Source organism: Eubalaena glacialis, chromosome 3, assembly GCF_028564815.1.
Source record: "Eubalaena glacialis isolate mEubGla1 chromosome 3, mEubGla1.1.hap2.+ XY, whole genome shotgun sequence".
NCBI lineage: Eukaryota > Metazoa > Chordata > Mammalia > Artiodactyla > Balaenidae > Eubalaena > Eubalaena glacialis.
This window is the reverse complement of record NC_083718.1, coordinates 99,587,830-99,613,582: the sequence shown is the minus strand read 5'-3', so window position 1 is coordinate 99,613,582 and position 25,753 is coordinate 99,587,830. Positions and strand designations below refer to the sequence as shown.

At 39.3% G+C, this 25,753-nt stretch overlaps 1 protein-coding gene across 1 annotated transcript in view; it reads right to left on the bottom strand.

The window, feature by feature from the left end:
• The window catches only part of LOC133088355 (mitochondrial adenyl nucleotide antiporter SLC25A24), a 43,710-nt gene extending 20,204 nt beyond the window's left edge, over positions 1-23,506 (bottom strand). The window contains exons 1-5 of the mRNA XM_061186241.1: positions 22,983-23,506; positions 10,536-10,662; positions 7,174-7,261; positions 2,481-2,592; positions 352-510 (exon numbers count right to left, since the gene is read on the bottom strand). Coding sequence (XP_061042224.1) covers positions 352-510; positions 2,481-2,592; positions 7,174-7,261; positions 10,536-10,662; positions 22,983-23,165 — 669 coding nt within the window. The 5' untranslated portion in view covers positions 23,166-23,506. The remainder of the gene's footprint in view (positions 1-351; positions 511-2,480; positions 2,593-7,173; positions 7,262-10,535; positions 10,663-22,982) is intronic.
• Positions 23,507-25,753: the final 2,247 nt, after the last annotated feature.

Here is a 25,753-nt window from a genome sequence, read left to right as displayed (position 1 = left end):
AGAAAAACCCTCTTTTGAGAAAGAACATAAAATATAAGGAAAACATAAGTAATTTAAGGAGAACCCTACAATAATGGCTAGAGATTTTCTTTTCTAATTAAACATTTGAATAGTCACAGAAAGTCAAGATTAAAAGTTCGTCACACACATGTACCAACAATTTAAGGTTTGGTCAAACACTGAAATACTTAACATGGACTGAATTTAGGATTAATAGCAATAAAATTGAGAGATTTCTTTTTAAAGGTATGACTATCACTGTGAAATTTTTAAACTTTTTTCAAAGCACCATATTTCTCATTGTTTCAGAATATTTTGGACAAACTTAGACAGAAGATTCGCAAAGCTCACCTGCATCATGACTTTCAGACGATCCAAAGGGGCAGTGCTTGTTCGAGAGATGGCACCGGCAACACCTCCTGCCAAAAGCTGCCTCCACCACTGCCCCGACTTCTTTTCATCTTCTGTGAATTCATCTGGAATAGTTAAACTATCTCCTATGTCAATACCCTGTTAAAATGGAAGAAAGAGCCCCAGGCTCCATCAATTAAAGACAGATCATTCCAGAAGGTTTGCTTCTTTGAAAGAAGAATTATGTATTATTTTATAATTAAGATCAGCTTCAATCCTTAGAAAGTACTATACTGAACCAATCTGAGCATATAGGCAATTATAAGTAGCCTATTCACGCTAAATTAAGTACAGTATCAGTCCACAAGAAATGAAAATTAACAGTAATTACAAATTTACAAAACCAACAATTACAACTTTTTTCTTAATAGATTCAGAATAACTTTTCTCTTCTAGGTCTAAATCAGAATGAAAGAGCAGCATTTGATCAGAGGTAGTGAATCCTTAGCTACAGAAAGAAAATAATTTGTCAGTTCTTCAAAGATACACACTTTATCTCAAAATTACATCCACATTATAATTTATAACATGATATATGCTCTAAATATGTAAATAAAAATTAAATTAAAACTGTAATTTGAGTACCCCTAAACTCATTTCCTATATAGACTGTCTGTAAATATTTTTATAAATCTGACTTGTCATTTAAAACATGCAATAGATTCTATATAAAATTTAGCTTACAGGGAGGTATTGTTTAAAATGATCTACCTTCCAATCTTCTCTAAATATTACTATAGGTTACAAACATAGCTTGACAGAAACAAAATTCTATAATAATATTTTTACAACTTTATTATCTAAATGATTCTAGTGTAAAAGATTTTATAGGTAAGAGTGTCAGGGTAAGGAGCTTTGCTATAGTAGTTAACCCTCTATTTCTTCATTTTACTATCAATAAAATGGATACATGATTGTAGCCTCAACTATTACTATCTCCAAAGATACAATAAGAATTTGATTATGTAAATATGACTTCACATAAGTATAAAATTTATCAAGGCAACTGAACTACAAATATAGTATTATTTTATACTCATAGTTGAAAAGGCATTAGTCACCAATAATTCTACAATGCTCTAGGTAAGTTTAGGCATTGTTACTAGTAACAATGTGAACTCTAGGCTTCATTTAGTGCATATAAAATGTACTGAAATCCAGGAATACGTATAGAAGTCAAGCCCATTAGAAAAATAAAAATTCCCTCAAAGAGTTCCCATTGTTTTCAGGAACAGATTGCAGAATGAAATGAATTTCATTTACCCCAGGATATTTCAGTAGGATATTAATGAAATTTAATTAAAATTTGAAAGTTTAGAAGAATACAGATGGATAGGTGTGCAATACTAAGCAGATGAGCCAAAGATTTTTTAACCTTCCATGATTATTATTATAGGTGCCTTAAGCCAGAGATAATTGTAAGTGGTTGACTGAACAAGCAAGTTTCAGAAGGGATCTTTGGTCATTATCAACCACGAGGTACTGAGATTATTTAGGCAATATATTATCTATAAAAATTAAAAGCCCAGGGACTTCTCTGGTGGCTCAGTGGTTAAGAATCCTCCTGCCAATGCAGGGGACATGGGTTCGATCCCTGGTCTGGGAAGATCCCACATGCTGCGGAGCAACTAAGCCCATGCACCACAACTACTGAGCCTGTGCTCTAGAGCCCACGAGCCACAACTACTGAGCCTGCATGCCACAACTACTGAAGCCCGCATGCCTGGAGCCCGTGCTCCACAACAAGAGAAGCCACTGCAACGAGAAGCCCACGCACCTCAACAAAGAGTAGCCCCCGCTCGCCGCAACTAGAGAAAGCCCACCCGCAGCAACGAAGACCCAACACAGCCAAAAATAAATAAAATTAAATTAATTAATTTAAAAAAAAAAAAAAGCTTTAATATACTCTGAGTATACACCTAACAGAATACGTAGAACTCTACAAGTTAAAGAGCTATTGAGACTTGGGTACCATGGCCCATAAGTGTTACACAGTGCTCTTGGATGATAACCATACCAATTGCTTACAGCTCCAAATAAGTATAAATTAATACATAAAGCATACTCACAGTAGAATGTTTCCAGAAACGGATAATTTCCTCAATGTCTGTAACAGGGTTAAATAAGAAGTAGTCTCTCCATTCATTCCAGTCCACTGTCATCGTCCCATCAGCATCGATGCTGAAAATAAAAAGAAGCTGATTAAAGAACAAAATAAAATGTATAAATAAAACTAACATTATTGGCCATGTTGCAGAATGACAGTTTCTCTTCAAACTTAATATTCTTAAAAGGTTTTTGGAAATGGCAACAAGCATTTGATGATCTGTTTTAATCATTTAGATAAAAATAGACCCCCAAATTACAGGTCTCACTAAAGGCTACTTTTGGTGCTCTGTCAAACTCCAAGTCAATGAGCTATCAAACACTAATGCTGGAAGATAAAATTGGGGGGTAGCAATGAATGAATTTATGATCCATTTTTTCTTACACTGGCTCAAGAAGATAGTTCTTAATGTTCTATTGTAACATTTGGATGTGACTTCAGAATATAGTCAAAATACACTATCAATTTCCTTCTCCAATTTTCTCTAAGCTAAGAAAATTACCAATGATTGTAAAAAATAAAATCAAACTTGGTGATTGGGCCTTCTGAGTCTTAAGAAATCCTGGTACCTTATCTTCAACATTTAAAATTAACATATTGTAGCCTTGGATATTTTTCATTAACTTTTTGCTTATTTTAGTAGGTTCTTGGCAATAATGTCATTTGTACCTGTTTATTTTCCTAAAAGCAACTTTAAACTGCCCAGGATTTTGACAGTTTTGTTCACTACTGTAGACCCAGCATCTAAAGTGGGCAGTACAAAGAAAGTGCTCATTTATTTATTGAATTAATGAATATATCTGAAAAAACAGTTTTGGTGTCTCCTCTGAATTTTATATTTATTCTACGACTTGTGTGAAAGTGATGCATAAAGATGGCAGTCAGATAAAATGTTATTTTCAGATATTTATGATTATATTTTCCAGTGCCACTTTTAACTTTGATTGCATACATGAAATTACACTTAAACTTTCAATTGTCCCAGCACACAGGTGTTAACATTCCATATTTGCATAAGAGTCCTAGTTACTACTGATGTTTATGACACTATTCTTCTGGGTTAAAATATTTATAGCTCTATTTTTTAATCACTATTTTCTATTTCAATGCAATTGTTTATTGTCTGACCCTACCCCTCAATCCCCCACACACGCATGCAAGCATCCTCCACAAGGCAAGGATTTTTTATTTTATTCACTGATATGACCAAAGTGTCTAGAACAGTGCCTGGCGCAGAGCAAATATTTGTTGAGTGAATAAATGAATTCCAAACTCTGCAGCTTAAAGCCACAGAACACATAGTGTTGACAAACTTCTTAAATAAGATAGTCTCACTGGGGGTTTAAATTGCGTTTCTCTTCAACTTACTAACAAAGTTGAGCATCTCATCATATTCATCTGCTATTCATGTTTTTCCCCTTGTGAAATGCTTGTTCATATCTTTTGCCCATTTTCTAACGGGTTGCGTCTTTTTCTTAAATATGTATAGTTCTTTATATAGTTGATTTAATCCTTCAAGTTATAAATTAGCAAGTACCTTCTCTTTGTCTTTTCATTTTATTTATAGTGTCCATGAATAGATGCTCTTAATTATAATACAATCTTTTCATATATGGTTACTGACTTCTGTATTTTTTTAAAATAAATTCTTCCCTATACTGAGATATAGACATTTGCTTCTTTTTCCTCTAAAGGTATTGCAGTGTAACTTTCACATTTAGTTTGATTTTTTTTAAATTGAAGTACAGTTGATTTACAATATTGTGTTAGTTTCAGATGTACAGCAAAGTGACTCAGTTATATGTATAATTTTTTCAGATTATTTTCCATTATAGGTTATTATAACATACTGAATATAGTTCCCTGTGCTATACAGTAAATCCTTGTTGCTTATCTATTTTATGTATAGTAGTTTCTATCTGTTAATCCCATACCCCTAATTTATCCTTCCTACCCTCCCTTTCCCGTTTGGTAACCATAAGTTTGTTTTCTATGTCTGTGATTTCTGTGCATGGCGTGAGGCAGGTACCCAACTGTATTTCTGTCTGCATGGATAACCAGGTGCACCAGAACCATTTATTGCATAGTCTCTCCTTTTCCCAGGGATTTGCAAAGCTACTTCTCTCATGTGACAAATCCCAAATATGGATGGGTCTGTTTCTGGGATGGTATGTTCCATTTGTCAACTTGTCTATCTGTGTAGCAATACCACTAAGTCTTAATTATAGCTTATAACAACTCTTTGATCTCTGATAGGGCAGGCCCCCAGCTCCTTATGGTTCTCCGAGAATGTCTTGGTTATTCTTGGGCCTGTATAGTTTCATTTTTCTCTAGAAATGTTTCATAGCTCAAATGCTGGGGCAAAGAGAACAACTGAGAGGATGGTTCAGGATTGGGGGAAAGTAAGTAGGAGTGGTGGAAGGAATCGATCAAGAGGAGATTGACGGACTGGTGGAAATGAAGGGGCCAGAGATCCGTAAGTCAAAATGCAAGTACCGGGCTTCCTTGGTGGCGCAGTGGTTGAGAATCTGCCTGCCAATGCAGGGGACACGGGTTCGTGCCCTGGTCTGGGAAGATCCCACATGCTGCGGAGCAACTAGGCCTGTGAGCCACAACTACTGAGCCTGCGCATCTGGAGCCTGTGCTCCGCAACAAGAGAGGCCGCGACAGTGAGAGGCCCGCGCACCGCGATGAAGAGTGGCCCCCGCTCGCCACAACTAGAGAAAGCCCTCGCACAGAAACGAAGACCCAACACAGCCAAAAATAAATTAATTAATTAATTAATTAATTAATTAATAAAAGAATGAACCTACATTGACACATCATAATAAAAAAAAAAAAATGCAAGTACCATAGGAGCAAGACAGTGTAGAATCTGGAGGAAGAAGGGTCAGAAGGTAGGATACAGGTTTTTAAGACTTCAGATGAGGAGTGGCTTCAAGCTATGATACAATCCTGAGAGGGAGTGGGCTGCTGAAGCAAAACGGAATAAAAGTCTCAGGTGTGTTGAGGAAGGCAAGGAACACGGACGCTAGAAAAAGGAGTCACCAGCACAAATACTGAAGTTTCCTAGGACTTAAAGAGAAAATGACTATTTGACAAGTGCCAAGGTCCTCAATAAATGTGGAGAGGGAACTAGAGATAAGAAAATTAGAGGAAAGAGGGATGGAGATGAAAGCCTAAAAGGAAAATGGATTTTTACTTGAGAGCGGAAGATAAAGATACATGAAGCACACATGTTTGGGAGCGACTGCCTACCTATTTCAGCTACTCCCCACCCATATCTTCTACTGAAAAAGTAGAACTAGGAGGCTGTATTTCAACCAACTGATTCCTATTCTCATACTCTGATGACTCAGCCTCAGCTGTTTCAATCAGCACCTTGCAGACTTCTCTCCCATGAATTCAGTTTTGAGTATACTAAGAGACAGTGAAATTGCAGAAAGGAAGCTGACATTTGGAGGTATATGAGTCACACTGACGGCTGAGCACTCAAGGGAAGGTCTGTGATTTCCACTACTGAAAACACAATCAGATTCTGCCTTTTAAAACACTGTGAGATAACAGAAAATATATAACTTGGTCTCTGTTCCCTGTTCCTGGCAAGAGCCCCTAAAGCCCTTGTAATTTCCTAAGTGATAAGAGCACTAGGGCATCTTTTGTTCTAATGAGGCAACTCTGGGTGGGCTCCTGGATGGTTCCTGGATGAGGGCTGGTCACCAGAAAAACCAAGTCATGATTAGAAGCTTGGAATTTTCAGCCCCCTTCCCACCGCCATCCCACCCCAACTCTCCAGAGGGGGAGAGGGACTGAAAATGGAGTTAATAATTGAGCATAGCTACATGAAGAAGCCTCCATAAAAATCTCAATAGCACAGGATTTAGGGAGCTTCTGGTTAGCAAACACATCCACACACTGGCAGAGTGAAACACCTAACTCCACAAGGACACCTGTGCTCAGGACCCTCCCAGGCCTCCCCTTACGTATCTTTTTGTCTGCCTGTTCATCTGTGTCCTTTATAATATCCTGTAATAAACTGGTAAGCATAAGTAAATGTTTCCCTGAGTTCTGTGAGCTCCTCTAGCAAGTAACTGAACCCAAGGGGGAGAAGGTCACGGGAACCTCTGATGTGTAGTCAAGTCAGGCAGAAGATATGGGTAATCTGGGGACCTACTACTTGCGATTGGTATCTGAAGTGGAGAGCAGTCTTGTGAAACTGAGTCCTTAATCTGTGGGATCTGACACTACCTCCAGGTAGACAATGTTAGAATTGAGTTACGTTGTAGGACACCCAGCTAGTGTCAGCTAGAATTGCTTGTTGTGGAGAAAAAACCCCACATATTCAGTGACCAGAAGTTTCAGAAGTGAAGTGTTTTGTGTGAGTGGTAAAGGAGTCACGTAAAAGGGAAAACAGAGCTTCTTCTACTGCACCAGCCCTGGAGGTCTTGAAAGAGTTTTCCCATTCCTACACTTTAGGTATATGTGTACACACAAAATGAAAAGCGAGAAAAAGGGGAGAAAGATATCGAAAGTACATAGTGAGGAATGGTAAGGTACAAGGATTTGTTTTAAGCCACAGTTACAAAGGCAGATCTCTAATACAGGATACTAAAATTAAAAAAAAAAAAAAAACTGTCAATAGAGGAAGAGCTTACCTTTGAAGAATCAACTCTGCTTGTTGTTTAGAAATAGTTAGACCTAGTATCTGGAGAGACTGGACAATTTCAGAAGCCTCAATTCTTCCTTTAAAAAATCAAAATTATAAACTCAGAACTGATAAGGACCTTAGAAATCATGAATTTCAAACCCCTCACTTTATAAGGGAGAGCCTTGAACTGATTAAGGTAAAATTGTGAATTTAGATGAGCTATAGATTTGCTTAAGTACATATTGCAACACCAACTCAAATTTCAACAAATACATTAAACAAATATACACACATTATTTCATTCAAAAATCATACCAGCCTTGTAGGTAAATAATGACATTCCATCTAAAGAAAAGACTGAGAGCTTACATGGCCTTACCAAGAAACGACATTAAGAAGGAGCAGAACTGAGATTCAAATCAAGATACTCTGACTTTAAGGTAAATTCAATTAAGCTAGGATCTACTAATTTTAAAGTATGCATTTCTACATTTTAATAAACGATTAAGCATTTATTATACATAAAGATGTAAGGCACTGAGTTAAAAGAAAGTAGAAAATGACTAAAGGAAGCCAAAGAGTGTAGAATATTCTTTTGAGAAATCTGGCAATAAAAATAAAGCGGGATGATGTAGGATGATGGAAGTAGGAAAATGATTATTATAAGAGCAATTAGAGCATGTTATAGAAAGGAGAAGAATCAGAAGAGAAGAAGAAAGAGAAAACATAAGCAATAAATGTAAGATTGCATTTCCCTCAAGCATCCCACAGACTCACGAGGATCCTAAGACGAAGACGCATGGAACAGGTAAACAAACCAAAGGGTCTGATGCCAAACCAGGATTAACAGCAAAGTTCTCCAGGAAAAGAGGAACACAAAAATTACTGTTAGTGGTGAAAGGAAAGACTCCCTTTAACGGAAGGACTCTGAAGGAATGACAGGGTTTGGAGAGGCTTCTCCCAGGGAGAGGAAAGGAACAGCCTGAGAATCTGGACAATGTAAGAGCAGTTAGAGGCGTCACCCTGTTAGCGATGAAATTTTTCAAATACCACTCTGAACAATCTCCTTTATGATTGCACTCTCAAAGAAGTACAGTTGATCCTCATTATTCACTGTAGTTACTTTCTATAAGGTCACCATGAACACAGAACTAAAGAACCGAACCACTGTTCCTAAGGGAAATACAGGGTTAGGCTCCTGTGCCTCTGGTCACAATATTCTCATCAACCAATCAATACAAAACCTTGTTTTCTGTGTGTTTCTGTTTAAGGACACCTTGTTTAATATATATTATTGACTCATAAACATTGAACTCATGATCAACAGCACTATAACTCATGCCCGAGTGAAGCTTTTCTGACACACGTATTTTCTTCCAAAGGCACATCACAGCCTTCCCGCATTTAGGAACACTCGACAGCATTTCAGCACTGTTCTTGGGAGCCATTGCAAATAGTGAAATCACCAATAAAAAGCACAAAAATGCAAAAAACATGGCACCAAGGAGACTGCAGAAGGACTTGTTTACAATAAAAAAGCTAAAACAAGAACACAGCGCATCGCCTCTTTCTATCTCAGCTAGAAATGTGCTCACCAAGCAAATGAAATTTGTGGCTGCTCAGTGCAAATCCATGAATGACTGCAAACGCACTGTGAGTATTGATTTGGGGGTTACTTATGGAGTTAAATTTTAGCAAGTAGAAAAATTCTCAAATACAGAATTCATGAATAATGAGGATAGACTGTATATGCTTTGCTTTAAGAAAGTCTAATAAACAAAAGTATGAACCTATAATGAAAAAGTGTTTTTAAATACAAAAACAAGATAAACTGAGGGGAAACTGTTTGTATTTACTACAAATTTCATCTTTAATACAACATTATAAATCAACTATACCTCAATAAAAAATAAAATAAAAATATTTCACCGTTAATTATTTCTTCTGGTTCATTTAGAATTTTCTGAAATGGACCATTGATACGTGCATACTGTACATACTGAACGATTGGCCTCTACTTACCTGGAGATGATCCTGAGGTAGCTTCATCTCCCCGCAACTGCCTGCCCTAACAGTATATAGACAGCCCCTTCTGTGCAGCTGAACTTTAGAGGGGTCAGGGTGGGATGAAAGTTTGTGGGAAGAAATAAATTTGATTGTAAGAATTGAATTTTGCTACAAGATTGGACTAAGGTAGACTTGGAACATACAATGTAAGGTTTATGGGTGGTAACAAATATTCTAACGGTACTGCTTTCCACCACAAACTCAGCTCTTCCTAGCCAAGTCACAGATTTGAACGATCATCAAAACCATTCAAAGGGTTTAGTTGTTTCTTTGTTTGAAGGAACTTGCCTTGAGTCTAACTGAAGTTAATGTTCAGTAAAAATCAGGGATCAGCAAACTATAACCCTCTGGCCAAATAAGGCCAGTTGCCTGCTTTTGTAAATAAAGTTTTATTGGAACACAGCCATGCCTACTCATTTACATATTATCTATGACTGTTTCTGCACTGTGACAGCAGAGATGAGTACCTGCAACTGAGATCACACGGCCCACTAAGCTAAAATACTATCTGGACTTTTACAAAACAAAGAAGTTCGCCTATCCCTGGTATGAACCATATTTTCTCTCAATTTATTTGTTTAACTTGTTTCTTGAATAACAAATCTTGAATGAAATGGCCTTGACCACTCATGTGTGGGGAGGGGTCTGAGGCTGCATTATACATTTTTAAAATAAATGCCCTCTTCCTATCAAAGGTTGCCTCTGGTGATAAGGGTTTGATAGCTCTTCCCTTTCTCCTACAGTGGCCCTTACTTCTTGCTCCACATGATTGGGACTCCAAGCTATTAATCTAAATAGAAAAACTATAATCCCAACCAGAAGGTATATATTTAAACATCTATCTGCTGTTTTCTAACTTTCAGAATCAGAGCATCTTCTTTGATCACATGTAATTCTTTCAAAAAGACTATCAAATATAAGATAATCTGCAAGTTGTTTAAATTTTAGAATATATAATACTTATGCTTAGTATGAATAAAAATAAGTCTCTTGCCCAGAGAGCAAAAAAACATAACTATTATTTTTAACCCATAGCTTTAAGTCAAATCAGTATAAGGTTCCATAATTAATATATTACAAAGGCCCTACTCACAGTTTATGATTCATTGGGCAAAGCTACATATAACTTTTCTTCACTAAAAACATTCTATATAAAAATCACATTACTAAGAAAAACAAGTATTAACACAAGTAATAATTATCATCTAAAAGTAGACTGACTAAATATACATTGTTTTAGACTTTTGGAAGCATGAGATGTGCTTCTTCATAGCTGGTGATAAATAGAAAAGAAAGACGCACCATCATTATTTTTGTCCAAACTCTTAAATGCCAATTTCATTTGTTTCTCATGGTCTTTAAGGTACTTCATAAATTCTTCAAAATCCAGCTTTCCATCTTTGTTGATATCACCAGTAGTAAAAATTTTCTACAAAAAAGGAAAAAATTAGAGATATTTTTATATGGGTTAAAAATACTAGATTTTTTGTACAAACACATCAAGCAGATTGGCTGTTTTCCTATTAAGACTTGTATTTTATAAATCCCAAGATAGAAGACAAATCTTGACCTAAATTTAAACGTTTAAAATAGTATTTTTTCCTTTAATTTCCAAAATTAAATAATCTTTTCCTAAAGATGATTCTTATAAAAAGCTGTCATATCAAACTGTCTATCTCTATTTAGAAAAATCATTCCTTTGAGAAAGAAATAATATATTATTTCACACAAATATATGTATTGATATATACACACACATAATACATATATATATAATATATATGGATACAATATATAAAATTGATAATACTATATATATATAATTATATGAATACAACAATATATAAATGGATATATATACATATATAATACTATACGTATTATACATACACATATGTACATGTATAATACTATATATTACATATACATATGTACATAATACGTATATACATAACACTATATATGGACACACATACATACACAAAATAAATGTATTCCAGTATCCCAGGTTAGGTTAACATATTTTTTTTAATCTTGTAATTTACCACAGTAACAGAATAAAAAAAAAAGTCATGTGGTTACCCTAATAAATGTGGAAAAACATTTGATGGATTCAGTATCATTTGTGACTAAAAACTCTGAGCAAACTAGGAATGGTGTTTCCTCAAACTAATAAAGGGTATCTACAAAGAATTCTATCCTTTTTTGTTTAAACAAGTATGACTAGGATTCTCTTATCTGCAACCTAAATGCCATCAATTATTACTTAGTTTTAAAAGCAAATACATTTGCAGTGTCACTGAAAAATAATTATTGCTATTTAATTACTTTCACAAATTAGATTGAGGATGATTTTCATCTGGAAATTATTTTCTGATTACTCAACACACATACTGAGATTTGCATAATCCAAGAGAAAATGTCACAGCATTCTGTGGCCCCATTTATGTACTGAAGTTTCATGTAAGAAGTTTATATTTTGGTCAATGAAAATAACAGTGAACAACTATCATTTTAGAAATTACAAGTTAAAGGACATCTCTAACGCTATCTTTGAACAGCCTGATTTTTTTACCCATGTTTCATTAGCCTTTGTTACGGTAAATAAAGATTCCCAGAGTTACAACTGTCTAATGACTCTGACTTTTGAGTTTTCTTGCCTATTCCTCTGTGGAAATAAAGACCAGTCAAAGGAGAAAAGGAAAGGCTGTTTATTCTGAGATTACTAAAGCAAGGAAGTCAACCACTGTCACTTGTATTTTGGCTCAAAAGCAGGAAGAAGAGTGAGAAAGCTTTATAGTAGAAAAAAAAGGAGTTTTGGGGTGTGCCCTGATTGGAGACCGTTGGCCTGGGAAAACTGTAGGTGGGCTAAAGCAAAAGTGGGGCATCCTGTGTGATTGGTTAGGGGGGCATATTTGGCTTTCTCTGGTTGGTCCTAAGTTGGAAGCAGAGACAAAGATTGGGGAAAATGTCAGTTATCAATTAATTTCTGGCCATTTGGGGCTGACTGTTACACAAGTTATTGTTTAGCCTCCTGGACTGTCACTAGAGATAGCATTCTGGCTTCCAGTGTGTCTGACTTATGGCGGGTTGGCTTCCTGGATTGTTTATTATAGATAAGGGGTAGTTTTCTGGGTAGGTCTTAGGTCAAAGTTCAAATTTTTTTTAATTGAAATATAGTTGACGTACAGTATTAAGTTAGTTTCAGGTGTACTACATAGTGATTTGACATTTGCACACATTATGAAATTCAAAGTTCAATTTTAAATATGGTCTAACCACTGTCTATTTGCATATTCAGTCTCTCACCTTTCACAGCAAAAAAACAAACCAAATCAAATATCATTCAAAAAATCTGTTATCAGAATAAAAAATTGTATCTTTTCTTTCTTAGCAGTATGTAAGTACCATTTCTATATTTAAAAAATCAATTGAATTCTCAATCTATATAAATAAACTTCTACTAGGGAAGCTGGAGACATGGGGGAGAAAACTCACATCAGAACTTCCTAGAGATGTCACCAGCACCTGAGGAAAAGCCACATCAGTTTCCCTGAAATATAAGGTTCTATGTGGCTGGTGCAGAGACTGCCAGAGTTTTGATATGTGAGACATCATCAGTCATAAAAAGCCTTTATATGGCTCACACCACCTCTTACCAAAAACAAAAGACAAATATGCAAAAAAAATTGTTTTGATAAAGAAGAAATGTGTTTTAAAGGGTTAAACTTGTTTATGGCATAATCCTGAATTTCTTATGAAAGGTTAGTTTGTATCAAATAAACAAATATCAATACAAGTCACATGTGAAAATCTAAGTACAAGAGTAGCTTTAAAAAAGCATGAAGGGGCTTCCCTGGTGGTGCAGTGGTTGGGAATCCGCCTGCCAATGCAGGGGACACGGATTCGAGCCCTGGTCTGGGAAGATCCCACGTGCCGCGGAGCAACTGGGCCCATGAGCCGCAATTACTGAGCCTGCGCGTCTGGAGCCTGTGCTCCGCAACAAGAGAGGCCGCGATAGTGAGAGGCCCGCGCACCGCGATGAGGAGTGGCCCCCGCTCGCCGCAACTAGAGAGAGCCCTGGCACAGAAACAAAGACCCAACACAGCCAAAGATAAATTAATTAATTAATTAATTTTAAAAAAAAAAGCATGAAGGACATTTAGGTTTAAAAGGAAAAACACAATTTAAAAATCCAAGTAAACTTCACAGAGATAATATTTTGGACTGTTCTGGTCCATGGACAACATCCAGTCCAGGCCTCTGATGTTACAAATGAGGAAACCAGGACACAGTGCTTGGCATGTAGAATGTGCTCAAAATACAACTGATCAATGACTAAGTGAATGATCAAAATAAAGACTCCCAAAGTTCACATGGCTAATAGGAAGAGTTTTACCAAATCTTAACATGACAGAACTCATCTGACAGTTTTTTGAGCATGAAGTGCCAATTATCTTCAATGAATTTGCCAGTCTTTAACTCTCATGGATCTCCAGCTATTGGGTTAAACATCCAAAGAGCAAAGATAATTGGAAAGTAATAATTATACTCAATAATAACTTTCAAACAGAAAATAACTTGGAAATACACTGATAGAAATATGCATTAGGCACTGCATACTGAGAAGTATCCTCTCATCTAGGGTGCTGGGGAAAAGATTTGCAAAGGAAACAATGCCCAAGCTCATTCTTCAAAAGTCTGACGATAAAGGCACCTTATGAGGAAACATCAGCATGGGAGAAACGCCAAGAGTACAAGCCACTCAGACTGATTGCCCTCCTTCCAAGAACAGAAACCAAAATACACTATTAGAGAATTTCCAACTACCACACAACTCCCAAAACACACAGTGATTATGCCAGTTCCCCAAAGTGGGAAGAGAGCATCTTTGGCCTAAATGCACATCTAGGCTACTAATAACAGGTGAGTACATTGAACAAGGTGACTCCAAAAACAAGGTTGCAGCCAACATCTTGAGAGCAATTTGAATTTAGAAGTGTTATTACAGCCAGGGAGAAAATTGAGAAAAATGCTTGAGAGGAGTATCAGTAACGTTGTTATTCTTCATACAGTAACGTTGGTAATAGACCTGAAAACTATAGTGGGGCCCAGCATCAAGCTTGGGAACGTGTAAATTTGGCTTTACCCTTCTCTGCCCAAGGCCCCTCCAGAATTCTCAGACCCAACGTCTCTCCGACCACCCACAGCCCCACTGAAGCCCACCTTCCCTTCATCCTGAGTGACCCCTACGTCCTGTAGGCCTTCCTGAGGTTCAAGGATGTCCAGGGTCCCATCTTCATTATGGTCTAGGTACGAAAACAGTTCTTCATAGAAGGCGTCCATCTGGGATGTCTCTGGCGGCAGAAGTGCTTCGGGTGGTCCACGCTGTGACCCCCGTTAGTCTCCCCGAGGTGGAAGTGAGAGGGAGGATGGTGATCTCTGCCCACCACAGGCCGAGTTGGAAAAGACCTAAGGTAGCAGCCGCCTCTCTGCTACCAAAGCCAAAGCCCCTGGGCCAGGTACAGAACGGAAAGGGGACGGTTCATCGCAACAACTCCAGAGCAGAGGCACGAGATGCGCTGGGAGCCTCGGAGGGGTTGGTGCTGGAGGCCAGGCCTGGAGTGAGAGGCCATGGAGTTCCGGCCTCACTCCCAGATCAGCCAATCAGACTCCCTGTTTCCCACCTCACTCCAGGAAGAGCCTTTTCTCCAGAAGCTTCCTGAGAGACCTCCGCACAGGTCTGTCTCTAAAGGTAGGACTTCTTTTTAGAGAAAAGTGGGTAGGGGATTCTGAGACATGGACTTTGAGGCCATAATGACTGGTGGTGTTGGTCCAACATTTTTTTTTTTTTTAAGTTGTCTGGTCACACCTAAGACTTTTTCTTCTAAGGTTAAGGCACTTGGGAATTACTGTAATGAAGCTTGGGACCAGAATGAAAATCTGACTATGTGGGCCTTTCCTTCTGTGATCCTCTCCCCCAGTTCCTTATCTTCACTCAGTATCTTCAGTGGCTCCAGAGCAAGGCTGCTGAACAGAAGGAGTCCCATCTCCATCTGTACAGATTTTGGCAGCACACTTGGGAGGATAATCTCAAAATGGGCAGAAGTTAAGTCAACTGGGGTCCAGGAGATACTCATAAACAATGTTTATGGCGTCTTCTTAATCACCACGTTCCGTAACCACTGAGAGCGCTGGCTTCCCTATACACATACCTGTGGTCCCTCATCTGGCTCCACTGGAAATGTGGAAGTGTAGTTTCACAGTCAAAATTCCACTTTTTACATAAGTTACTTTTAAAAATATGGAGTATTCTTTAAAAACTTGAATGTTAAAATTCATATGGAGTAACAAGAACTCTCATGCTGATGGGAATGCAAAATGGTACACCTTGGAAGACAGTTTGGCAATTTCTTACAAAACTAAACACACTTTTACCATATAATCCAGCAATCATGCTCCTTGGTATCTACCCAAAGGAGGTGAAAATGTATGTCCACATGAAAATCTAAACACAAATGTTTGTAGCAGCTTAATTCATAATTGCCAAAATTGGAAGCAACCAAGATGTAGGTGAACGGGTAAGTAAACTGTGGTACATCCAGACAATGGACCATTATTCAGTGTTAGAAAGAAAAGAGCTATCAAGCCATGAAAAGACATGGAGAAATCTTAGTTCATATTACTAAGTGAAAGAAGCCAATCTGAAATGGTTGCATACTGTATGATTCTAGCAATATCATATTCTGGAAAAGGCAAAACTATAGAGACAGTAAAAAGATCAGTGGTTGCCAGACGGTTGGAGAAATGGGTGGAAGGATGAATAGGCAGAGCAGAGAGGATTTTTAGTGCAGTGAAAAATACCCTGTATGATTCTGTAAAGATGGATACACATCATTATACATTTGTCCAAACCGATAGAATATACAACACCTAAGGTAAACTATGGACTTGGGGTGATATGTCAATGTAGGTTCATCAGCTGTGACAAATGTTACCACTCGGTGTCAGATGTTGATCATGGGGGAGGCTATGCATGCGTGGGGGCAGGTGAGATATGGGAAATCTCTAGACCTTCCTCTTAATTTTGTTGTGAACATAAAACTGCTCCCCCAAAATAAAATTTTTTTAATTCATAAAGGTAATCTAATCAAGCCATTATCTGTCAGTTTTTGTTCTGTTTACTCATCATGTCAAGTACCGAAAACACAAAAAGGACCATCCCATGTCCTTGAACTACCCATGGGTTTGCCAGGAAGAGATTATGCCATGGTTAGTCATAAGTACTACTGCAAGCTTCGCAATAAACGTTCCTCCCCAGAGCTGTTGAGCAGTGGCAAACATCTAATGTTGTTTCACAAGATGTGCTGTGGCCCAATCAACAAGGAATTCTCCAACAAAAGAGAATTTTACAGTCCACAGGGAATGATCCTTCCCTGGGCATTGCAGAGAATGCAAGTAGTCACAAAGAGTCATAGAAGACAGACATCCAGGCAGGCACAAGAGTCTAAAGACCAGACTTCTGAATAAAGAAAACAGACTAACAGCATTTTATAGAACTGATAGAAGAGAGCAAAACATAGACTTGATCACCTCAACATTTTATTCCTTTAATTCTAAATCCAGATTTTATTTTTTTTTTGGTCCTACACTATTCTGAAGTCTTCCAAGCCTAAATTGAACCAAAATAAGCATACTTCCAGCTAAAACTGCTGACTCTTCATCATCAGTTTATTTTTCTGATTTCCATTTCAGTAAATTAAAATTCAGATTATTTCTTCTGCTCTTTGATGTTCTGAAATTTTTTTCCTCAGAGTGCCTCAAATGACATCCAAACATTGGGATTGCCTTTTAAAATGTTCTAATGTGGCCTTTGATGAAAAACAATGAGGAGGAGGAGGAGGAGGGGAAGGCAAAGAGGGAGGAGGGAGGAAACGATGGACAATACTCTAAAAAGCAGACAGGATTACTAGATTCTTATGGGAAAATGAGTAATAACTACTGTATCTCCTTGTTCCTCATACTACCTTCTACTCTCAATTCCTGAGTCGTAGGAGAACTTAATGTGAATTTTATCTCTTCTAAAACACTGATTTCATAATGAGGAGATTTGGAAACACATGGAAAAGCAGGGTCATTCATATCAGAAGAAACCATAGCGAGTTCGCCTCTAGCTAGTCCTTAATTTTGTCTCAGGACTTGCCTTGATGTCTCTTCCCTTCCCTGTATACTTTTGGAACACTTAGTAACAATTAGTTATTGTATTCCTTATTATGTTCCACATTCTTTCCATTTAAGGCCTAAAGGAACTTAAACAGAAATTTGCTCTCTTCTACATGCCAAATTCATTACAAAAGCTTGGCAACATGGAGATGAGATCAAGTCAGACAGAAATTTATAGAGATTTCACTTTAGGTTGAGTATTTGTTTTAGATGCAAATTATCCTGAAACCTTCCCTTGAAGAATCACCCCATAGTTCTCATTTCTAGATACTCAAGTGGGTAATCTCCCCAATCCTTGACATTATACAAACCCTTGACCTATGCCTCTGAAATTCTCCCCCATAAAGACTGACCATGTAACCCTAATTCCAAGTATTTGATTGGCTACTGCCGCCCAGGCTCGCCTCCACACCCTCTCTTCCTCCTGTTTTTGCACAGCCACCAGAGTGATCTTCCTAAGTCATAAGTTTGCCTGTGTCCCCTCTTGCTTAAAACCTCCCAAGTGCTCCCATCACTTAAATGATAAAAGTCCAAACCACCTGGCAGGTCCTCAATGCCTTTCATGATCTGGCCCTTGCCTGGCCCTGACATGACACTAATCCTCAAGAAGGCCAACTGGTCACTCGGTGGAAAGTCAGTTATATTGGGTGCCTCCTGTGGTGTAAGGGGCACTGGGTCTTTCTCAAAGGAAGGTAGGGGTTTCCCTTTCCTGCCCACAAAGGTTCAGATAGCACCACTATCTGGGGGCTTGTGGAATGCCTGAGCCACAGGCATGAAATCCCCACAGAACACAGCACCTGACCAGGGGATCCCTTCATAGTGTAAGAGGTGTGGACGTGGACCCAAGACCACTGGATCCACTGGCCATTTCACACCCCACACCATCTGGAAGCAGCCAACCTCACAGAATGCTGGAATGTCCTACTGAAAGCACAGCCGAAGCACCACCTAAGAGACAATATTTGGCAAAAATGGGTTGCCACCCTTTGGGATGCCGTTATGTACACTAAATCAGAGACCTACCATGTGGCTCTGTGCCCCCAAAAGGAAGAATACATGAGTCCAGGAACTAAGAGGTGGAAGCAGGAGCGGTCCTACTTACTATCACTCCCAATGACCCACTGGGGACATTTTGCTTCCCGCCCCCACAACTCTGGGCTCTGCAGGGTTAGCTTCTGGTCCCCAAGCAGGATAGATATACTCTTGTCAGGGAACACAATGAGGCTCCCATTGAACTACAAGCTGTAACTTTCACCTGGACATTTGTAACTCCTTGTGTCCAGGGACCAACAGGCAAGAATAGAAGTCATCCTCTCAGTAGGTGTAAATTGGCCCTGATCAGCAGGAAGCAGGGCTGCTTCCACACCACAGAGACAGAGAGGAATACTTATGGAACTCAGATGATCCATGTGGACTCCAGGGATGCCCAGTTATAACTGTGAATGGGCACATGCAGCAACATTGGCCTGAGAAGCTCAGACACTGCAGAAAGGAAAGTTTGGGTCACACCACCAGGTAAGTCACAAAGACCTGCAGAGATTCTAGCTCAATGTGAGTGGAATTTAAAATAGACAGTCAAGAAGGGAAATCATGAGTGCCAGTTGTGACCAAGTGAAGCAATGGGGACTGTAGTTTGTCCCACTGTCCTCCCTGAGGAAGAGAGGCTGAGAACAATAAGACAGCACTCCCCAAACCTATGCTGAGAAGCACATCTGTGGGAGCCATGGAGTGGCCTGTGGAGGCCAGGTCAGATCGCTCCACAGGCGAACCTGCTGCAGGAGCAGAGGTGACTGACAGCCAACCTGCCACACCTTTGGACCTCTGGACCCACTGCAGCACTCACTCCAAGGCCACGCTTCCCCTGGGCTGCTCCAACCAATGACTAGTACAGCACGGGGCAGCCACTGCAGGACTCTCCTAACAGATTACCTTTCCTCAGTGACTCCCCGTGAGCCTAGCTGAGACTTTCTAAGAACTATGCTTTGGTCTGAAGTTCTTCCTAAACCTCCTTCTTTCTTGCACTCTTCTAACAGGGGTTAAACTTGTATCGTGGTCTGAAGACCCCCACTTCGACTCACTCCTGTCTCCTCTCCCTTACCCTTCTTTTGCACACCCAATCCCATCTTGGTTTCTGCTCCTAGGAGAACCAGAAATGACGCAGTTAGCACCAGCAGTAGCCCAAGACAAGAGGTGAGAACATGGGGTTTGGGAACTGGCTCATTCACTGCCCAGCAGGCAAAGAGCCCTGAGTGGAACATGGGGCAAGGATGATGCCTTGTACAAGGTGGGAGCCCAAATGCTGAAGATTTCCCAGCGGTGCCCTGGGAAAACAACCTGTTTGAGGGGAACACCCTGGCTAGTGCAATGACTCAGGCATTTGTAAAATATGGGGGGAACCATGCTATAAGAGTAGGCAAGAAAGCATAATGATGAAAGGAGCAATTCACCAGGAAGCTAAAACAATGCTAAATTTGAATACACCAGCAGTATAGTCCATTATATAGTCTGTTTTTAAAATAAAAGGGAAAATCAACAGAATTATAAAGGAAAGTTGGCAAATGTACAATCATAGAGGAAATTTTGACACCCCTCTTTCAAAAGTGATGGTAGTAACAGTTTTAGATAATTTAAAGGCTAATTGATTGCTTATTAGGTACCATGAATTATTCTAAATACTTTATGTATTTTAATTCATCTATTCTTCACAATAACCCTATGAGATAAGTACTCATGTTACTTCTGTCACAGATGAGGAAACTGAAGCTAAAGAGATATTTTTAATGGCCCAAAGTTAACTAGTAAGTAGCAGAACCAAGATTTAAACCCAGGTGATTTGACTAGATTTTTCTTATTTTCTTACAAGCTCATCTATGTATGTAAAAAGATGTTTATCTGGAAAAACTATAGAATCAATAAAAAGATCAGTGGTCGGGGGTGTGGGAATGAATAGGCAGAGCACAGAGGACTTTTAGGGCAGTAATAATACTCTATATGATATTATAATAATGGATACATGTCATTATACATTTGTCCAAACCCATAGAACATACAACACCAAGAGTGAACCCTAAGGTAAACTATGGACTTAAAGTGATAATGAGGTGTCAATGTAGGTTCACCTTTGGTAAAAAATGTACCATTCTGATGAGTGATGTTGACAATGGGGGAGGCTATGTATGTGATGTTTTAGAGGCAGAGGGTGTATGGGAAATCTCTGTACCTTCCTCTCAATTTTCTTGTAAACAAAAAACTGCTCTAAAAAAAGTCTTTTATATATTTATCTTATTTTATCCAACATTTCTAGGTATCTAGCAACAGGAGAGTTTTTGGTTTTCTTGTCCTACATATGCTGGAAATAAAAGCACTAACAACTGTTTTACAGTTAAATTTTTTTTTCTTTTAATTATTTCAAATGAGCCACTGTCTTGTTTAGGGTATTTCAAATCACAGCCTTAAATCTTTTTGTACCACTGTGCTTAGATCACTGAGACATGACCCTCATCTTCAAGATGTTTGGTCTTAGTGGAAGGCACAGTCAATAAATAAAAATAGTACCTTTTGAAAATTATAGCAGTAGCGATATAGGAGACAAAGATCTACAAATAGCAGGGTGAGACCAACTCTTCTATACAGGGTGGTCCAGAAAACCTCATCCCAGAGGAGGTGATATTTATTAAAAAAAAAAAAAAAAAAAAACTCTATTTTTTCCTAATCATAAAAATAATAATGTATGATCATTTTAAAAAATTGAAATAATACAAAAATTGTGAAGAAAAAAGTAACAAGGTAATTTAACTCCTACCATCCAGAAGTAATCATTATTAACCTTTAATTGAAGAATATACCCATCAAAAAAGAGTGCTGGGAATAGTTAATATCTGGCATGAGCACAGAGTGATACTATGTATATGTATGTAGGTATAAAATATATTTTATGTATATGTATAGAATACATATATTATGTGTGTGACAAATATACGCCATCCTGTTCTATATGTTTGCATACACACAGTTTTATACAACTTATTTTATAATTTGTTCTTATATAAATTTTGGAAAATTGAAGACCTTTTTATTCCTGAGTTCCTCTCTCTTTTTATTAATCAGTCTTGCCAGAGATTTGTCTATTTTATTCATATTTTCAAAGAACCAACCAAAAAAGCATATAGTTGGAAATTTAAAGCACACATTTAAATAATTCATGGATCAAAGATGAAATCATATTGGAAATTAGAAAATACTTAGAACTAAATTACAACAAAAGTACAAACTTACGGGATGCAACTAAAGAAGTGATTAAAGTGATATTGTAGCTCAAAATTAATAAATCAAGCATTTATTAATAACTCAAGAAATTAGAAAAGGGACAAATGAGTAAACCCAAAGAAAGTAGAAGGAAATAAACAAAAGTTAATGGAAGAAAATTTTAAAAACGGAGACAATCTGCAAAAAGTACCAAAAGTTGGTTCTTTCAGTGTATGAATAAAAGAGACAAAGGTTGAAGGGGAAAAAAAAAAAGATTGGCAAGAAAAAAAGATTTGGCAAGATTGAAGGGGAAGCGGGGGTTGGGGGGAGATATCAGGAATAAAACAGAGAACATAACTACAGATACAGTCAGAACTTTTTTAAAATCACAAGTGAATATAAATATTATGAGCCTTGGGCAGAATGGGCAGTTTCCTAAAAGTTGTAACTTACTAAATCTGACTCAAGAAGAAATAGTAACCTGAAGAGGCCTGTAACTACTAAAGACATTGAATGAGTAGCTTAAAATATAACTACTATAAAACAGTTTATGGCTCTTATAGCTTAATCACTTTCCCTCTTGGGATAGGGAATGCCAAAGTGTCCTACATTTCAGTGGAGTTGGAGAGGTTCCAAGTATCTCTGCTGATAGAGGCTGCACTTCAGGGACACAATTAAAATGACTCAGAGAAGCTGAAATTGCTCATACGACGGGCCAACCCTTCAGGTCAACTTATGTACTTAGGGCATTAAGAATGTCTTAAACAATGGAATGTCGCCTCTCCTCCTCAACGGGAAGTTGGGGGAAACATACCACTGGTTTTCAAACAGTTTTGAAACAGTAGACAAATTAGCTGGTGTAAGAAAGCAGCTTCGAAGAGATACAAAATGTGAGACTTTTTACAGAACTTGGGGCCCACTGAAGTGTGAGAGCTAAAAAAAAAAAAAACAACAACCAAAAGTGGCTAAATTTTTGCATAGGCTTAAAAAGGCCTGGGATGCATTCAGACCAAACGTACTGGGCACAGGATTTTAAATTCTTAGCGTGAGCCAGAGTGTCCACTGCACTAATTTTTCTGGAAAAGTACCGGTAGCCTTTCAGATCCTGACGCGCATTCGTTCCGGGATACCTGGCCCCATTCCCGAGCTTCTGAAGCCACTCGCGGGCTGGAAGCCACAGTTCCAGCCACTTCCTGCAGAGGCGCGGGCAGTCGCTCTCCGTCCTGGCAGCGCCCAGAGTCCCCGCAGCCCTCCCGGCCCTCGGGCCCCGCAGCGACCCACCTCCTCGGCGTCCTGGCCCAGGGGGATGCCCAGGCTCTTGAGCCCCTCCTGCAGCTCGCAGATGTCCACCACGCCGTCCCCGTTGCGGTCCAGCTTGTGGAAGAGGGTCTCGTAGCGCGTCGGCGGCTCCGCGTCCTGGCAGGCCGCCGCGGGCAGCACGAAGCCCCGCAGCCAGTGCAGCATGGTCCGGGCGGCGCAGGCCGGCCCAGCCGAGGGAGGTCAGGGGGGCCGAGGGCTGATCGGGCGCGAGGCCTGACTGTAAGAGGCCCGCGGCGCGCAAGCTGAAAGAAGCCAAGTCCCCACCCGAGCCCGGCTCGGCGCACAGGGCGTGGCCGCTCCCGCTGCTGCCTGGGGAGGAGCTCGCCCGGCGCCCGCCTCCCCGAGAGGCGCGGGGGACGGGCCAGGCGCTGCCTGGAGCGGGCCGGAAGTGAAAGGGCTGCAGGGTGCGGCCCGGGAGGGGCTGTGGGACCTGGGGGGTGAGCTCTGCGGCGTCCCTAGTGGAGCTGTCAGGGGTGCGGCACGAGGAGCCAGTCCCCGGAGGTTGTGGGATTCTGCATCAGCGTATTAAAGGTGGAGCGGGGGACGGAGGTGGGGGCGGGGGTGTGAACGGGAGTACTGGGGGAGCAGCTTGAAGCTCAGGTTACTTAACTTCAAGCTCCCTTCCCTTCGGGCTTGGAGCCCTGGCGAACTGCCCAGAAACCGTCCTTTCTGCAGGGACACTGGGCCTTCTCGGGCTTTGTCTCGCACAGATCTCGCACTTTTTCGTGCAACTCCGCGGACACTACACATTTCTGGGACTGTTTTCTATTCACAAAAAATGAGAGAGTTGGGTGGCTGCTCACCTGGGATGGGAATTAAGCTTTAAGAAGCAGAGGAGTTAAATCTGAAAGCAATTAAGAAACAAAAAGGAACACTTAAAACTAATACGGTATTATATAATTATAGCTCAACAAAACTGGCCGCGGGGTTGGGGGGCACTCAAGGGTCTTTTGCAGAAACTATCAACATCCATCCAGGTGGGCAGCGGTAAAAAGAGGGATTACTTCGCTCTACAGCTTAGTTAGTGTGATCTGCCCCGATAAATCTTAGGGAGCATCTGCCATCAGCACTTATTAGAAAAACCTCAGGCCCCTCCCTCTCAAGATGGATGCAGTTACAAGGCTTGGGGTTTATTGCCCAGGAAAGACAGAACTTCTTACTGCATAACATGGGATAAGCGAAGGAACAGTGGACCTCCAAAGAAAATACCAGACAGGGTCCTAATCCTTCAGCTGTGTAAACCTGGAGATGTGGCATAACCTCCCTGGGTAGCCTCTCTCATCAGTAAAATGAGAGTATGAATATCTGCCTCATAACAACAAGGTTGTATATTGTATGTGAAAGATCTTAACACTCTCAAGTGCCAATCAGATGAGATATTAATTGTAATAATTCTCTGTTCATCCACAGCTGCTTATAGAAACTATCACTGTGTTCCTGTTACCTGCAGGAGATACAGATCTGTATTTGTACTATAAATAAGGATCTGCCCACGTTTTCTGAAACACTAAACAAAAACTAGTTCCAACAAAATCCAGGAACTCAGACCTTGAATTTACTTCCCCTCATACTATTTTATATATTTAAGACATGCAAATCTAGAGTTTGTAAACTGAGGACTGCTTGTTTAGTAAAATCATCTTGAAACCAATTTGTTTGCTTATTTTACTTACAATTTCCAGTTTTGTTAAGAATTATCCTCTTCCTTTGGAAAGGCTTTCAAACGTCATCAAATTTTCTATACATCTTTAAAAACCTCTTTCAATCCCTGCGATGAACACTCTGTACTTGAAGAGAAGCTGCTTGAAGTGGTCATCTCAGACTTAAATGTTTTTCTTCTTCTTTTTCTTTTCTTTCTTTCTTTCTTTTCTTTCTTTGGAGTAAATAGAGGAATTACCCGTCAAAATTTTGACTGAGAAAACTTATGTTCACACAAAAACTTGTACAAGAATGTTTATAGCAGTTTTCTTCATAATTGCCAAAACCCAGAAATAAGCAAAATTTCTTAAATGGGTGAATAGATAAGCAACCTGTGTTACATTCATACAATGGAATACTACTCAGCAATAAAAAGGAATGAACTGATGCATGCAACCATACGTTACATGACATTCTAGAAAAGGCAAAACTATAGAGACAGAAAACAGATCAGTGGTTGTCAGGTGCTGAGGGGCAGGGAGGGAGTGATGGAACTGTTCTGTGTTTTGATTATGGTGGTGTTTATGCAACTGTATGAGCTTGTTAAAATGCACAGCACTATGCACTCTCTGGAAATATACCTCAATAAATCTGACTTAAACATAAGTAAAATGGAATAAGAATTCTTAGCTCAAAAGGTCACTGTGAAAATCAAAGTAGCTTATGAAGTACATAAACTTCAAGACTGGCTACACAAAAGCGTGGTTGCAGACCAGCAGCATCAGTATCACTTGAGAGCTTGTTAGGAATACAGAATCTCAGCACCACCACCCCAGGTCTACTAAATAAGAGTTGCACTTACACAAGAGCCTCAGGTGATCTTTCACACATTCAGGTTTAAGAAGCTCTGCTGGTGTAAAGTAATACCACTCAAAGTGTAGTTTGCACACTGGTGCCAGACTGCAAGCTGTTACCTGTTCACAACAAGGTAAGTCAGATTAAGAGGAAGCATTTAGAAACTTTACAGCAGTTTGATAGAGTAATTTCCTATTTGTTGAATCTAGTACATAAAAAGAAAACCTCATGGCTTGTCT